Consider the following 16663-nt stretch of genomic DNA (forward strand, 5'->3'; position numbering starts at 1 on the left):
CCTAATGTTGCAAATGGTTGACACTCTACAACACCAAGAAGCGTGAAGCTGAAGCTACACATTACAAAATGGTTAGACTAGAAAGACCAGAAAACGTTAGACGTTAGTCCACACGTTTGAAGTTGAGAAACTCTGAAACTCTCAACCTCTACACGAGGTGAAGAAGAAGACAATGCACTAGACCTTATCATTTTTAGTCTGCAGCTGGCATGTATAGTCGTCTAGAGAACTTTCACTAAAGACAGGAAGTGGGAAGTACAATCCCTCTCAGACAACTGCTGGTACATCTGAAGTATCCATTCTAACCACTACTACGACCAGAAACTCTACCAAGGACATTGGAATCTCTGGTGGGCAAACCAACGTCCTACATCATCAACTCAACTATCGAGGACAGCAACACGTAAATACATGTTGTATTTCTAATCCGAATGAGCGTTATTAGGGTGCATAAGTATTATGATTACTGTGAGCATAGTCTCCAAAGTAACTACGATAGTTTGAATCTTTGTCTCTCCCTTCCATACTCAACCCTCCTTCCCCTAACCAAGCAGTCACACTATTGTTAGTACAGTCCACTAGGGACCTGTTTTCATTAGTACGTTAGTAATCAATAACCTATGTGTATGTATGTTTGTATTGTGTTATTATTTAGTTAGTGAGTAAATAAATAATTAAGCCAATTTGTGTATTGCTGATTCATCAATAAGGTTAGGGTTCTTGGAGGTTCAAGGATTATGCGACGTTCAGAATGAGACTGATAAGAGGTAATTATTTAATAAGTGAACCTCCAAGATGGTTCTTCTAAGATGGTAACTCGTTAAACAACTTCTTCCGTGGTGCCCCAAATTCCTAATGAGTTAATTGTTACATGATTAATTAAATCGAGTGACAATTAAACATAGATAGGTGATTCGATAAATAACAGTCATACATTAAAGTAAGTCACGTCACGACACCCTACACCCCAACTCGAGCATTCTGTTCTGCCACCTCTGGTCTCTTGGCCCTCCCACCCCCTGAAGCTAGGACAGCAGAGTCCCTGCCCATCTTCCGAAAACATCTGAAACCCTACCTCTTCAAATAGTATCTTACATAATCCCCCCCCACCCCCTTTACTAGCTCTAACTTTGCTGATAGCTACTTTATTGAGGAAAAATGTACTTACTATGATTGTGATATATGGTTGTCCCACCTATCTATCTTAAGATGAATGCACTAACTGTAAGTCGCTCTGGATAAGAGAGTCTGCTAAATGACAAAAATAAAAAATATATACATGTTTTTTTATTGTGCACGCTTCAGGAACAATTAACATTACTTTAATACAATAGTATTTGTCAATACTGTAGTCAGTGAGCTAATTTGAAAGTTCAACACTGAAAGTTCAACATTGACTCTGGGGATACACTGTAGGTTTTTTCCAGAACATGTCTTGTTTGTATTAAAATGTTGTTGACAGCGGATTGCATGCAACTTCCTGTTTACCTGTGCAATAAACTGGATGATTTTGACGAAGATGTTGAGGGGCATATCTCTGGGCACCACACTGCGAGAGCCCTTGGGGAACAGTGTTGTAATGATGGTGTTGAGACGCCTGCAGGAGAACAGGAGAACAGGAGAGAGAGAGAGAGAGAGAGAGAGAGAGAGAGAGAGAGAGAGAGAGAGAGAGAGAGAGAGAGAGAGAGAGAGAGAGAGAGAGAGAGAGAGAGAGAGAGAGAGAGAGAGAGAGAGAGAGAGAGAGAGAGAGACAGAGAGAGAGAGACAGAGAGAGAGAGAGAGAGAGAGAGAGAGAGAGAGAGAGAGACAGAGACAGAGACAGAGACAGAGACAGAGAGAGAGAGAGACAGAGAGAGAGACAGAGAGACAGAGACAGAGAGAGAGAGAGAGAGCGAGACAGAGAGAGAGACAGAGAGAGAGAGAGAGAGACATTAAGGATGGATGCTTCAGGGAATTCAACAAATGAGATACACAGGGATCACATTCCGATAATAAAAATGTACACACAGTTACTCAGAACTGACATAGATAAAAATGTAAAATTAGATTGCTTTACGCTAGCTGGCCTGTATGCCGTTGTCCCATTTCTTAACAAGTGTTTTATTTTAAGCCTGGTTTATTTCTGGGCTAATTACGACGTGTTAAAGGCTTGACCTGTTTGTGATTCCTCCTGTGGCCTGGGCTACGTCCCAAATGGCACCATATTCACCCTATGGGCCCTGGTCAAAAGTAGTGCACTATAAAGGGAATAGGGTGGCATTTGGGACGCTGCCCTGGTAATGCGTATCGTCTTAACCTACGAGTCGAGCCCTAATCCACTGCCTGCTACACTAGTGTGTGTGTGTGTATGGCTCTGATAGTAAAGTCCCCCATCCAATGAGAAAGAGCTTCAACTCCCTATAGTGTGATGACCTAGCTACCTCATCTCCCCCACCCACCCACTTCCTCCCCTCTCCCCCACCCACCCACTCTCCTTTTTTCTACTTCCACCATCCTCCATCCCTCCTGGTGTAACAGGCTGCCTGTTTACAGACTGTGCTTGCTACTCTGACAGGTAAAGAGCCAAGTCAGCCAAGTCTCCCAATATCAAGGAAGGGGAGGCGACTGTGTGTGTTAGTGTGTGTGTGTGTGTATGTTTGTGTGTATGTGCATGCATACGTGTGCTCGTGCATGCACGTGTGTGTGTGTGTTTGCATGCCTGCAGGCATAAGTGTGTGTGTGTAAGTGTTTTGGAGAGGAATGCAATATAGAAAAACATGTTTTTGGCTCTCAAGTTCTACCAAGAGAAAGATACTATTCATGAGCAGGCTAGATTATGTACACAGCTTCCTATGGTCGTGCCTTTGCTTCCTGTGGGTGCTGCCAAGCCCCGGTCTCTTCTCCTTGTCTGTGTCCTAAAATGCACTATTTAGTGCACTACTTTGGCCCTATGAGCCCTGGTCAAAAGTAGAGCACTACTTTGGCCCTATGAGCCCTGGTCAAAAGTAGAGCACTACTTTGGCCCTATGACACCTGGTCAAAAGTAGAGCACTACTTTGGCCCTATGAGCCCTGGTCAAAAGTAGTGCACTACTCTGGCCCTATGAGCCCTGGTCAAAAGTAGTGCACTACGTAGGGATTAAGATGCCATTCGGAACGTAGCCCTTGTGGCTTCAACATGGAGGAGAGGAGTGGCCATGGTAGGCTATATTATGTGGCACGTAGCTGGGCAGTGAATGGTTGAATGAGGACATTTACCCTTGTGTTGTTGCAGTGATGAACATTATCAAGATATGTACACCTGAGTTGCAATGTGTATGTGGCGCTGTATGCAACAAGCTGTATTTTGTGGAAAAAGAAATTGCGTGCCACAAAACACGAACATTGCAATTGCTGTGTGAAATTGTCTGCGTTTACACAGGCAGCCCAATTCAGATTTTTTCCTCACTAATTGGTCTTTTGACCAATCACATAAAAACTTTTCACATCAGATATTTTTCAGAGCTGATCTGAATGATGAAAAGACCAATTAGTGGAACAAATATCAGAATGTGTCTGCCTGTGTAAACACAGCCGTAGAAACATTTACCCTTGCGTAGCAGTGTTGCTCTCACACTTGATCCTGATCATGTAGACCCACAGCAGGCGGTAAAGAGACTCCAGGGCTACGCGCACCATCTTGGGGTCCTTACTCTGCAGACACAGACAGACAGACTGATGTTATTACTGGTTGGTCCTGTGTGGCTCAGTTGGTAGAGCATGGCGCTTGCAACATTAGGATCGTTGGTTCGATTCCCGCTGGTTGCAGTACAGTACCTTGACGTTGGAGAGGCAGTTGTTGAGGAAGACGGCCCATTTGTTGAGGAAGAACTGCTTCTGGCTGACACACAGCAGACAGGTCACCAACGGGTAGAGAGCCTAGGACACACACACACAGTAGACATGTCACTAAGGGATACAGAGCCTGCAAGGTGTTTAGGTCTATGAAACCTTCAGATAGAACATTCCTATGCTTCAGTGAGGTGTGTGTTTCAAGTTTATTCGCCACATGCACAGGATACAACAGGTGTAAAACAGTAAAGTGAAATTCTTACCTTGAGAGCTTTTTCCCAACAATGCACTTATAATAATATAGATAATAATAGAAAATAGAATATAAAATTAAAGTAGGAATAAAACCCACACAAGAAGTACGATGAGAGTTAAAGAAAACGAGAATGCAAGAATATACAGGTCAGTGTCAGTACCTTATTCAATGTGCAGGGGTACTGGAGTGGTTGTATATACAGGTCAGTACCGTATTCAATGTGCAGTGGTACTGGAGTGGTTGTATATACAGGTCAGTGTCAGTACCTTATTCAATGTGCAGGGGTACTGGAGTGGTTGTATATACAGGTCAGTGTCAGTACCTTATTCAATGTGCAGGGGTACTGGAGTGGTTGTATATACAGGTCAGTGTCAGTACCTTATTCAATGTGCAGGGGTACTGGAGTGGTTGTATATACAGGTCAGTGTCAGTACCTTATTCAATGTGCAGGGGTACTGGAGTGGTTGTATATACAGGTCAGTGTCAGTACCTTATTAAATGTGCAGGGGTACTGGAGTGGTTGTATATACAGGTCAGTGTCAGTACCTTATTCAATGTGCAGGGGTACTGGAGTGGTTGTATATACAGGTCAGTGTCAGTACCTTATTCAATGTAGAGGGGTACTGGAGTGGTTGTATATACAGGTCAGTGTCAGTACCTTATTCAATGTGCAGTACCTTATTCAATGTAGAGGGGTACTGGAGTGGTTGTATATACAGGTCAGTGTCAGTACCTTATTCAATGTGCAGGGGTACTGGAGTGGTTGTATATACAGGTCAGTGTCAGTATCTTATTCAATGTGCAGGGGTACTGGAGTGGTTGAGGTGGGTTTAGACATAAAAAATGACAGGTAGTAGGATATACATGGTTGTACAGGTCAGTACAACCAGGGCTGACCTGAAAAGTGACGGGTAGCAACAACATAAATACTTATGGTAAAATACTAATGGAAATATATACACATGTAAACAGGAGTAAAAGTGACCAATAGCAGAATAAATAGATAGATACTAATGGTAATGGCAATCAATAACCAATGGACAACAGCGTAATGCATCTAATCAATAATAATTTTAGCAGCAGCGTAAGTTGTGTCTGAGTGGGTGGAGACCTGTGGATGGGCATAGAGCCAGTGTGGAGAGTCTGTGGGAGAGGGAGAGCAGTAGTTGTTAGCCATTTAACAGTCCCATGACCAGGGGATAGAAGCTGTTTAAGGAGTCTGTTTGTCTGAGCCTTGATGCTGGATGGGAGCATGGAGAACAGTCTATGGCAATTTTCTCGGGCCTTTCTCAGACACCGCCTGGCATGTATGTCCTGGACGGCTGCAAGCTTGCCCACAGTGACGCGCTGGGCTATCCGCATCACCTTCTGTAAGGCCTTCCGGTCGTGGGCGGTGCAGTTGCATTACAACCAGTCAGGAGGCTCTCAATGGTGCAGCTGTAAAAGGATATGAGGGGCCATGCCAAATCATTTCAGCCTACTGAGGGAGAAGAGGCATTGCTGTGCTGACTGTTCTGGTGTGAGAGGACCGTGTTAAGTCCTCAGTGATGTGGACACCGAGGAACTGTAAATCTTACACACATTTACTGTCCACAATAATCCGATTGAGTGTTTACTCTTTGATTTGAAGAGGTTGCCTGTCCTCCCTTGTGCATCGTTAGTTAGAAGAGCAACAAGGAGAGAGCCACTGTACAAGATTGACCTTGAAATGCTGTCAGGCTTGACAGAAACCACAGCCATGTACACTATGCACCAGTTTTATACTGGCCTGTCACTGTGGCTTTGGGAGAAGAACATCAACAACTCTGGTGTGTGTGTGTGTGTGTGTGTGTGTGTGTGTGGGTGTGTGTGTGTGTGTGTGTGTGTGTGTGTGTGTGTGTGTGTGTGACTAACCAGAGAGTGTTTTTTCCTGGAGGAGAGGTCCAGTGTTGTGTCATACAGGCTCTCCACAAAGTTCCTTAGACACGGCACGTTCACCTCGTTCTTAACAGCCTGGAAACGGAGAACACATACTCAGCATCACACGCATCACACACACACACACACACTTAAACATAATTAGCAACGTGAATGCCCCACCCACCTGAGGATCTCTCCTTTTCAGCCATCTATTTCCTGTGTTTGAGGGGTGCAAAATCCACTCGTCACTTAAATCTCTCTGGATTTATTTATTTCATTTGACTCTGGTGACTCTTTCCTACTCATGCTTCTGCCATTCGTTTTTTTCCCGTTAACGTATCGACAGTGGAAACGTCTTTAATGACCTGTCAAACTTGCTCTAGTATTGGCTGAAATGGGCTCAATGGACTACATTGGCTTTCTGTTGCATCTATAAGAACGGTAAATCTTGGTCGGGGATTTAACGCACCGTATCGACATGTACATCACAAAAAAGAAATATAACTTTATTTTGGTGGGTGTTGATTTTTTTGTGTAATTGAAAAAAGTTATGATTTAATACAGCTGAAATGTTTACAAATTAGATGCGTTGAAATGAAAGCAACTTCCGAAAAGGAAAACTCGGATTACAGTGATATTATGTCTGATCTTGCAAACAATGTAAAGTACAGTGGGGAAAAAAGTATTTAGTCAGCCACCAATTGTGCATGTTCTCCCACTTAAAAAAAAATAAGAGAGGCCTGTAATTTTCATCATAGGTACACGTCAACTATGACAGACAAATTGAGGAAAAAATATCCAGAAAATCACATTGTAGGATTTTTAATGAATTTATTTGCAAATTATGGTGGAAAATAAGTATTTGGTCACCTACAAACAAGCAAGATTTCTGGCTCTCACAGACCTGTAACTTCTTCTTTAAGAGGCTCCTCTGTCCTCCACTCGTTACCTGTATTAATGGCACCTGTTTGAACTTGTTATCAGTATAAAAGACACCTGTCCACAACCTCAAACAGTCACACTCCAAACTCCACTATGGCCAAGACCAAAGAGCTGTCAAAGGACACCAGAAACAAAATTGTAGACCTGCACCAGGCTGGGAAGACTGAATATGCAATAGGTAAGCAGCTTGGTTTGAAGAAATCAACTGTGGGAGCAATTATTAGGAAATGGAAGACATACAAGACCACTGATAATCTCCCTCGATCTGGGGCTCCACGCAAGATCTCACCCCGTGGGGTCAAAATGATCACAAGAACGGTGAGCAAAAATCCCAGAACCACACGGAGGGACCTAGTGAATGACCTGCAGAGAGCTGGGACCAAAGTAACAAAGCCTACCATCAGTAACACACTACGCCTCCAGGGACTCAAATCCTGCAGTGCCAGACGTGTCCCCCTGCTTAAGCCAGTACATGTCCAGGCCCGTCTGAAGTTTGCTAGAGTGCATTTGGATGATCCAGAAGAGGATTGGGAGAATGTCATATGGTCAGATGAAACCAAAATAGAACTTTTTTGTAAAAACTCAACTCGTCGTGTTTGGAGGACAAAGAATGCTGAGTTGCATCCAAAGAACACCATACCTACTGTGAAGCATGGGGGTGGAAACATCATGCTTTGGGGCTGTTTTTCTGCAAAGGGACCAGGACGACTGATCCGTGTAAAGGAAAGAATGAATGGGGCCATGTATCGTGAGATTTTGAGTGAAAACCTCCTTCCATCAGCAAGGGCATTGAAGATGAAACGTGGCTGGGTCTTTCAGCATGACAATGATCCCAAACACACCGCCCGGGCAACGAAGGAGTGGATTCATAAGAAGCATTTCAAGGTCCTGGAGTGGCCTAGCCAGTCTCCAGATCTCAACCCCATAGAACATCTTTGGAGGGAGTTGAAAGTCCGTGTTGCCCAGCGACAGCCCCAAAACATCACTGCTCTAGAGGAGATCTGCATGGAGGAATGGGCCAAAATACCAGCAACAGTGTGTGAAAACCTTGTGAAGACTTACAGAAAACGTTTGACCTGTGTCATTGCTAACAAAGGGTATATAACAAAGTATTGAGAAACTTTTGTTATTGACCAAATACTTATTTTCCACCATAATTTGCAAATAAATTCATTAAAAATACTACAATGTGATTTTCTGGATTTTTTTTCCTCATTTTGTCTGTCATAGTTGACGTGTACCTATGATGAAAATTACAGGCCTCTCTCATCTTTTTAAGTGGGAGAACATGCACAATTGGTGGCTGACTAAATACTTTTTTTCCCCACTGTAATTTTTCCAACAATTGTTTACAGACAGATTATTTCACTTATAATTCACTGTATCACAATTCCAGTGGGTCAGAAGTTTACATACACTAAGTTGACTGTGCCTTTAAACAGCTTGGAAAATTCCAGAAAATGATGTCATGGCTTTAGAAGCTTCTGATAGATTAATTGACATCATTTGAGTCAATTGAGGTGTACCTGTGGATGTATTTCAAGGCCTACCTTCAAACTCAGTGCCTCTTTGCTTGACATCATGGGAAAATCAAAAGAAATCAGCCAAGACCTCAGAAAAAAATGGTAGACCTCCACAAGTCTGGTTCATCCTTGGGAGCAATTTCCAAACGCCTGAAGGTACCACGTTCATCTGTACAAACAATAGTACGCAAGTATAAACACCATGGGACCACGCAGCTGTCATACCGCTCAGGAAGGAGACGCGTTCTGTCTCCTAGAGATGAACGTACTTTGGTGCGAAAAGTGCAAATCAATCCCAGAACAACAGCAAAGGACCTTGTGAAGATGCTGGAGGGAACAGGTACAAAAGTATCTATATCCACAGTAAAACGAGTCCTATATCGACATAACCTGAAAGGCCGCTCAGCAAGGAAGAAGCCACTGCTCCAAAACCGCCATAAAAAAGCCAGATTACGGTTTGCAACTGCACATGGGGACAAAGATCGTACTTTTTGGAGAAATGTCCTCTGGTCTGATGAAACAAAAATATAACTGTTTGGCCATAATGACCATCGTTATGTTTGGAGGAAAACGGGGCAGGCTTTTAAGCTGAAGAACACCATCCCAACCGCGAAGCACGGGGGTGGCAGCATCATGCTGTGGGGGTGCTTTGCTGCAGGAGGCACTGGTGCACTTCACAAAATAGATAGCATCATGAGGAAGGAAAATTATGTGGATATATTGAAGCAACATCTCAAGACATCAGTCAGGAAGTTAAAGCTTGGTCGCAAATGGGTCTTCCAAATGGACAATGACCCCAAGCATACTTCCAAAGTTGTGGCAAAATGGCTTAAGGACAACAAAGTCAAGGTATTGGAGTGGCCATCACAAAGCCCTGACCTCAATCCTATAGAACATTTGTGGGCAGAACTGAAAAAGCATGTGCGAGCAAGGAAGCCTACAAACCTGACTCAGTTACACCAGCTCTGTCAGGAGGAATGGGCCAAAATTCACCCAACTTATTGTGTGAAGCTTGTGGAAGGCTACCCGAAATGTTTGACCCAAGTTAAACAATTTAAAGGCAATGCTACCAAATAGTAATTGAGTGTATGTAAACTTCTGACCCACTGGGAATATGATTAAATAAATAAAAGCTGAAATAAATCATTCTCTCTACTATTATTCTGACATTTCACATTCTTAAAATAAAGTGGTGATCCTAACTGACCTAAGACAGGGAATTTTTACTAGGATTAAAAGTCAGGAATTGTGAAAAACTGAGTTTAAATGTATTTGGCTAAGGTGTATGTAAACCTCTGACTTCAACTGTACATAGCATCAGCATTCCAGGGTTTATATACATATTTGGTTACAACCAACTGGTCTCTTTAACAACAAGGTATCGTTTTCATGACAACATCAAGATGTCAAGGAAAAGACGTCATATTCTGGTTGTCATCTGGTCAGATAACCAACTTACTGCCGCTACAGGAACTAGGATCTCCACGAAGAGGCCGGCCAAGGCATGCTTAATGTCCTTGTCCTTCACTTCCAGGAAGTACTGGGCACAGTCCTGTAACGGAGAGCAGCCCTTTCATCATAAGGATTACATATTGTAAACCATACATTCAGGCCACTGAGGTCAGGTCACATGGTGGTCAACACTAAGTCCCGATACTACACTCTTCTCACAAAGTGTACACATGCACACTTTCTCACATGGATTTTATAATGATGGAAACTCACTCCTGCCAATGCTTACACCAATCATATGCTTTTAAATGCATGATGGGAATTTCTGGAAAAGGTGGTGAATTGGGACTCAGCCAAACTAGAGGCATAGGATGAGAAAAGTACACAGAATGCAAAAGTGGGGAATTCAAGCTAAAGATAAGAGGAATCAAGTGATTCTAGACTGATTTTAATGCTGTTAAAGATGACCATTCTCACTCGTGGGTTCAGATCCCACTTCTGACACTTATTACATTGTTAGCTACATGGATAAGGCAGAGACATGAGTCAAGTTCATTTGTTTACTAAGAAGATTATATGGCCTCAATACAGGTCATGCATCCGGGTCCTTCGAAATTGACCAATATAGAAATAAACATTTCAGGACCATTTCAACATGAAAAGGTGAGTGGTCAGAAAATACTGATTCCTATCCCATATAGCATTCACTGTTCCTTTTCAGCCATGCAGGATTACACACTTGTTTGAGACAGTGCATACAGGTGGGCCTATAATCATCACGTCTGTACTGTAGAGCTCACTGCTCACTTCTGTACCTGCATGAACTGAAAGGAGGCTTCAAAGTCCTCCACTGGATACATCTTGATGCGGAAGAACTTGACACCCATGATAAGGCTGATGGTGCTCTGGACCACGTAGGGACTCTGCTCCTTCTGTCTCAGCTCCTTCAGCTCAGACAGAAACATTTTCTTCACAGCAGGAAACCTGAGAAGGAGAGGAGGAGACAGAGGGTTGGAAATACGGTACACTACTTTTGACCAGGGTTCTGGTCAAAAGTAATGCACTTTGTAGGGAATAGGGTGCCATTTGGGACAACACCAGACATAGACAAAGCCTTTTTTGAAGACTTTAGAAATGCATCAGTCCTTCCTTGTTTCATTGAGGTAAAAACAGATCTATATGGGGGGGGGGGGACTTCCAACCCTAGTTAAGCGCGTGAATGGAACATAATTCCCTTTTTATCCACTGTTCTCTCTATGCGTATTCTGACCTTGAATTTAAGCATGAGAATAGCATGATATTCACCCGCTATTTGTTTGGGGTGGAGATCAAAGAAATGAAGGTGTGGCGGGGGTGTGTCTACAGATACACCGTATTCTGACCTTGACTTAATTCCCTCATTATTCCACCACCTTTACGCACAATGAAACGATGAAGGTCGAGCAACCTGTCCATTCCAAGTGGAACAACATCTACTTTATTTTTTCTATAGAAATAACACCACTCTATAGACTATCGTTTACAAATTGATAACAGCTATTGATAAGTGGTTAATGAGTAAACTGTTTGGATTGTAAATATAAATGACAATTGTTTTAGATTTTTACAGTATGATCGCTGGAGACAAATGTGAAACCAGTCATATGGCAGCAAACTGAAGCATATCAACATGTCACCTTTAGGAAATGCTGGCCTTATAACTTGCAGGGATGAAATTTGAAGGAGACCATGCGCAAATGACAGTATAGCGCCAAACCTACAGTACCGAGTTGATTTATGATTTCTAGAATGTTTTAATTAAATGCCCAGACTTTTCACAGTATTTTTTAAAAACAATTTGTATCTTGTTAAATATTAGGGGTAGCCACCATCAGTTATACCCACATATATTTAGAACTGTGTTAGTTTCCTTACATTTTGCATCATTCCATTATATTATTAGTATATATTTTATTTCTGTCACATTTGTGTGGTTGTTCCTGAGGATCGCTAGCAATAGTGGATCATATTAGGCTAACGTTTTACAAGTTGTGCAATAATTTGGGACATGTAGCCTATTTGAATCATTATGGAATGCAGACCATACTTAGCAATTTAAACCTGGAGCTTGGCGCACGGTTCCCAATGACTGGACCATTGTCGTCACAGTTCCATTAGTGAGGATTATTAAGGTACATTTATAGGACTTCTCTTCAACCCCTATTGCACAGTTTTCTCACTTTCCAATATTTCATGGATGAACAATTGAATATGGCAATTTTCAGGATGAATCAAACCACTATTTTTGATTCACCAATATATTTTGCTCTCCAACCCAGTTTTTTTGTTTTTATGAATACTTTCCTAACCCTAAATAATATACAAGATCAGAGTATTTTAAAATCTACCAACTGGTGCTGAAAAGAAGACAGATATGCGTGTATTTATTTATTTGCTTTCTTTCATTGATCCCTAATATTCTGAACCGTTCTCTCCATATATTCTAGTGAGTCAGTGGAGAAAAGTATAATTAAAAAAGGTACATCAAATTTAAAGGGATGGCTTTAGATAAATGTACAGAAAACCCTATTGAATAAAACATCTGTTGGCCAGCAAGTGGGATGGTTTTCAGCAGTTGAATAATACACAAGGGAGCCTGCAAAGCACGTTACACACCTGCATAAGGCAAGTCTGAATACCAACTACTGAGAAGTGCTTAGGAAAGGCGTGCATAGGAAAGGTGTTTTTGCTAAGTCTGAATCGGGCCCTACAGTAAGTGATTGAAAAGTTGAAAGAAAGGTTAAAGCCCTATTACTTTTACCAATCCAGATTTCTGATTACTTCAAGGAAGTAAGGAAGGAAATATGCATTTTTTTAAAGTATTCGAACAGAGACAGAGAAGGTTACACGGGTAGGATTACATTATGATAATTATGGTTGCTATTTTTACATTTTACTTATTTAGCAGACACTCTTATCCAGAGAGACAGATTTGTCACCTAGTCGGCTCGGGGATTCGAACCAACAACCTTTTGGTTACTGGCCCAGCGCTCTTAACTGCTAGGCCCTAGGCTACCTGCCACCTATAAAATCATCTAATATCCTCGCATCACCTAACATGCAAGCTTGCAAAGCTGGTTGGGTTATACCAGGGGTGCACAACTCAGGCCCTCTACTTCCCCCATCCCACTGGTTTCTGGTTCTCACCTGGTACTTAATTGATCAATGAATGCTACAGATTGGCTGGAGATGCACACACCTGGTGTCCCAGTTTTATTACAGGGCTGTGTTCATTAGGGCACGCAACAGACAAATGTTTTGAAACATTTTGCAATGGAAAACAGAAATTAGGGTTCCTTATTGGAGGAGGTAGTCCCTCCCTGATTCTGTTTCCTTCCGTTTGGTCGTTAATGAACACGACCTAGCAGCTCCACGGTGGCACGTCACATCTGACAAGCTTAGCCAGGTACTTAGAGTAGGAGTGCTGATCTAGGATCAGGATCCCCGGGCCATTCATTATATTCTCAGAGTAGGAGTGCTGATCTAGGATCAGGATCCCCGGGCCATTCATTATATTCTCAGAGTAGGAGTGCTGATCTAGGATCAGGATCCCCGGGCCATTCATTATATTCTCAGAGTAGGAGTGCTGATCTAGGATCAGGATCCCCGGGCCATTCATTATATTCTCAGAGTAGGACTGCTGATCTAGGACCAGGATCCCCGGGCCATTCATTATATTCTAAAAGGCACTCCTACTCTTCGGGCCTAAGATGGTAGTACTACCCAACCATAGCTCTATTTTAAGGGCTTTGTTCCTTCGTAACGATGATCTGGAACGTTCCAATAAACACAGTGATTTTCAGTCCTAGTATGGAGGGCAAAGGACTTGTCCAAAACATGTCTTGTGATTTACTCAGGTCTAGCTCTCTATTTGAACCAGGGAGATTCTTATGCAGATGTGTACAGAAGAGAAGCAGGAGAGAGCCTTGTGACAACTCAACCAGACCACAAAAGCTAAACAGTCATTAGTGATCTCCAATGGCAACATTAAACATGTGGCACCCTATTCCCTACATAGTGCACTACTATGGGCCCTGGTCAAAAACAGTGCACTATATTGGGAATAGGGTGCCATTTGGGACAAAGCCGAACAGCATTTGAACAGCATACATTACTGTCCTGTATCCTCAAGTGTAGGTTAATTAAAATATGTTCAACTACTGCCCAAAGAATGACAGCCTACTATCGAGGAGCCTTTATTTGTGTTGTTCAGTCACTACCTATACAGTAGCCTATGAATGAATAAGTGAATGAATGAATGAATGAATGAATGAATGAATGAATGAATGAATGAATGAACGAACAAACAAACGAATGAATTACATACAGTATGGATTATTGTTTACAGATGACTTGATGAACTTACTTGGCCTGGGCTAAAACTCCAATGACTTCTGCATAGAGGTCTGCTACAATGTGCATGTTACCAGTGTTAGGACCATGGTACCTGGCAAACAAACACACAGGAGTAAGAATAGGAAACAAGGAAAGAAAGAAACACTACTGTATACTCAGAAAGTCATGAAAGCAGAGCTAAACGTACCCTTCTTTGTGTCTAAAGTGCTTAAAGGCCAAGTTAATGACTTCACTGACCAAACTGTCCAGGACAGGGTGGAGTGGCATCTGGTCATAGAGTGAGAGAGTGAGAGGGTGAGAGGGTGAAAGACACGCTTTTACAAACAGAAAACTCCAGTCATGAGTCTGAGATTGAGCAAAAGGAATAAATCAGCCTTTTAAGGGTTACGTCCCAAATTGCACCATATTCCCAAAAAGCCCATGGGGCTCTGGTGAAAAGTAGTGCATTATATAGGGGATAGGGTGCTATTTGGGATGCATCCAAGAAGCGGTTGTTCTGTCAGGTATCCCTTAGGGGAGCCATATCTAATGACGATGTGAATGCTAACATTGGTCAAAGTGGCACTTGTGTTTAGTATACAACACAAACTTGCACTTTAAGAAATTAAGGTTTTTGTTCTTGCCAGAACATTGACGGAAACTAATATGCTAGCTGGGTTTAGTGTTTTAGAGTGGAGTATAGAAATGAGTCACCTGTTTTAAAACTTCTATAAGTACGAGAGAGAAGATGAAGTCGATGGCCAGATCCCTCCTTTCAAGTAGATAATCTCTCTGCTGTTCGTCACTGTGAAACATCAACAGGGTTGGACAAGTTAGAGCAGTTATCAAACTAGAGCACCAAGCTTGCTGTTACCAATTATGTCACAGATTACGCACATGTAAATAGGAAAAGAAAGGTCAAAAATGATATTGATTTATCATAACCAATTGGCATTTCTAATTGAATTTCGGCAGCTATATGCTTCCATAACCATCTGTTATGCATTAAGTTCAATGATAATGTCAATCAATTCAATGATAATTCAGTTCAATGATAATGTCAATCAATTCAGGCACAATGTCTTAGACTTTACTGTGCAGTGTTTTCTTTGTGTTTGATTTCTGGTCATGAAATGTGACAGGGTGTTCATGGAAATCTGAGTCCTCCTGGCTGTTCTGTCTCCTGTACCAGTCAAAAGGTGTATGTGTGTGCATACGTCTTACTTTCTTGACTTGATGTTGGCTCTGGGTCTGTATTCGTGTGACTCTGGGTCCTCTAGACCATTCTGTCTCCTGTACCAGTCAAACAGTGTCCTCAGGATGGACGGGAGGCAGTACTCCGCCAGAGAACTCATAGCACTGATTACCTGAAACAACAAGCAAATAAATGCAAATGGTGTGTACATATTGGTCAGTTAATTTATAGCTGAATCAAAAGAAGATGCACTACAGACATCACTGTGTCTTAACCCTCAATGTCCTCCACAAGACAGAAACTGCAGGCAGTGAGAGGGGATTAGAGGAGGGGAGCAGATAAAAGAGAGAGAGGGACAAGGGAAAAAGGAGAGAGGAGAGGAATCTGGAGAGGAGAGAGAATGGAAAAGCACACAGGAAGGGAGGGGAGTCTGGCCGGCTCGGGCCAGGCTACTAGCACACAGGAAGGGAGGGGAGTCTGGCCGGCTCAGGCCAGGCTACTAGCACACAGAAAGGGAGGGGAGTCTGGCCGGCTCGGGCCAGGCTACTAGCACACAGGAAGGGAGGGGAGTCTGGCCGGCTCGGGCCAGGCTACTAGCACACAGGAAGGGAGGGGAGTCTGGCCGGCTCAGGCCAGGCTACTAGCACACAGGAAGGGAGGGTAGTCTGGCTGGCTCAGGCCAGGCTACTAGCACACAGAAAGGGAGGGGAGTCTGGCTGGCTCGGGCCAGGCTACTAGCACACAGGAAGGGAGGGGTCTGGCCGGCTTAGGCCAGGCTACTAGCACACAGGAAGGGAGGGGTCTGGCCGGCTCAGGCCAGGCTACTAGCACACAGGAAGGGAGGGTAGTCTGGCCGGCTCAGGCCAGGCTACTAGCACACAGGAAGGGAGAGGTCTGGCCGGCTCGGGCCAGGCTACTAGCACACAGGAAGGGAGGGGTCTGGCCGGCTCGGACCAGGCTATTACCACACAGGAAGGGAGGGGAGTCTGGCCGGCTCGGGCCAGGCTACTAGCACACAGGAAGGGAGGGGAGTCTGGTGAGACCAGGGGAACACAGCGGGCCTTTATTCAGCACGGACAGGAGAAGAATCCTGCCTCTGTACACTGTTGAATGGCCTCTGGAATGAGTTACCATCAAACGCACACACACCCAGACCTTCTACTATACAGGCACCTAGAGCAGACCCAGCCAACAAGCACTAACGTTGATGGAC

At 43.3% G+C, this 16663-nt stretch overlaps 1 protein-coding gene across 1 annotated transcript in view; it reads right to left on the reverse strand.

Annotated features, from left to right (window-relative positions):
• LOC311106059 (protein furry homolog) overlaps nt 1–16663 on the reverse strand; it is a gene marked incomplete at its 5' end in the record, with an annotated part of 221548 nt that overhangs the window by 183064 nt on the left and 21821 nt on the right. The window contains 10 exons of the mRNA XM_084148346.1: nt 1489–1597; nt 3568–3671; nt 3795–3896; nt 5959–6057; nt 9889–9981; nt 10697–10865; nt 14287–14367; nt 14464–14543; nt 14970–15060; nt 15480–15622. Of these exons, the coding sequence (XP_084004472.1) occupies nt 1489–1597; nt 3568–3671; nt 3795–3896; nt 5959–6057; nt 9889–9981; nt 10697–10865; nt 14287–14367; nt 14464–14543; nt 14970–15060; nt 15480–15622 (1071 nt within the window). The remainder of the gene's footprint in view (nt 1–1488; nt 1598–3567; nt 3672–3794; nt 3897–5958; nt 6058–9888; nt 9982–10696; nt 10866–14286; nt 14368–14463; nt 14544–14969; nt 15061–15479; nt 15623–16663) is intronic.

Source organism: Coregonus lavaretus (genome assembly GCF_964263955.1).
Source record: "Coregonus lavaretus genome assembly, chromosome: 30".
NCBI lineage: Eukaryota > Metazoa > Chordata > Actinopteri > Salmoniformes > Salmonidae > Coregonus > Coregonus lavaretus.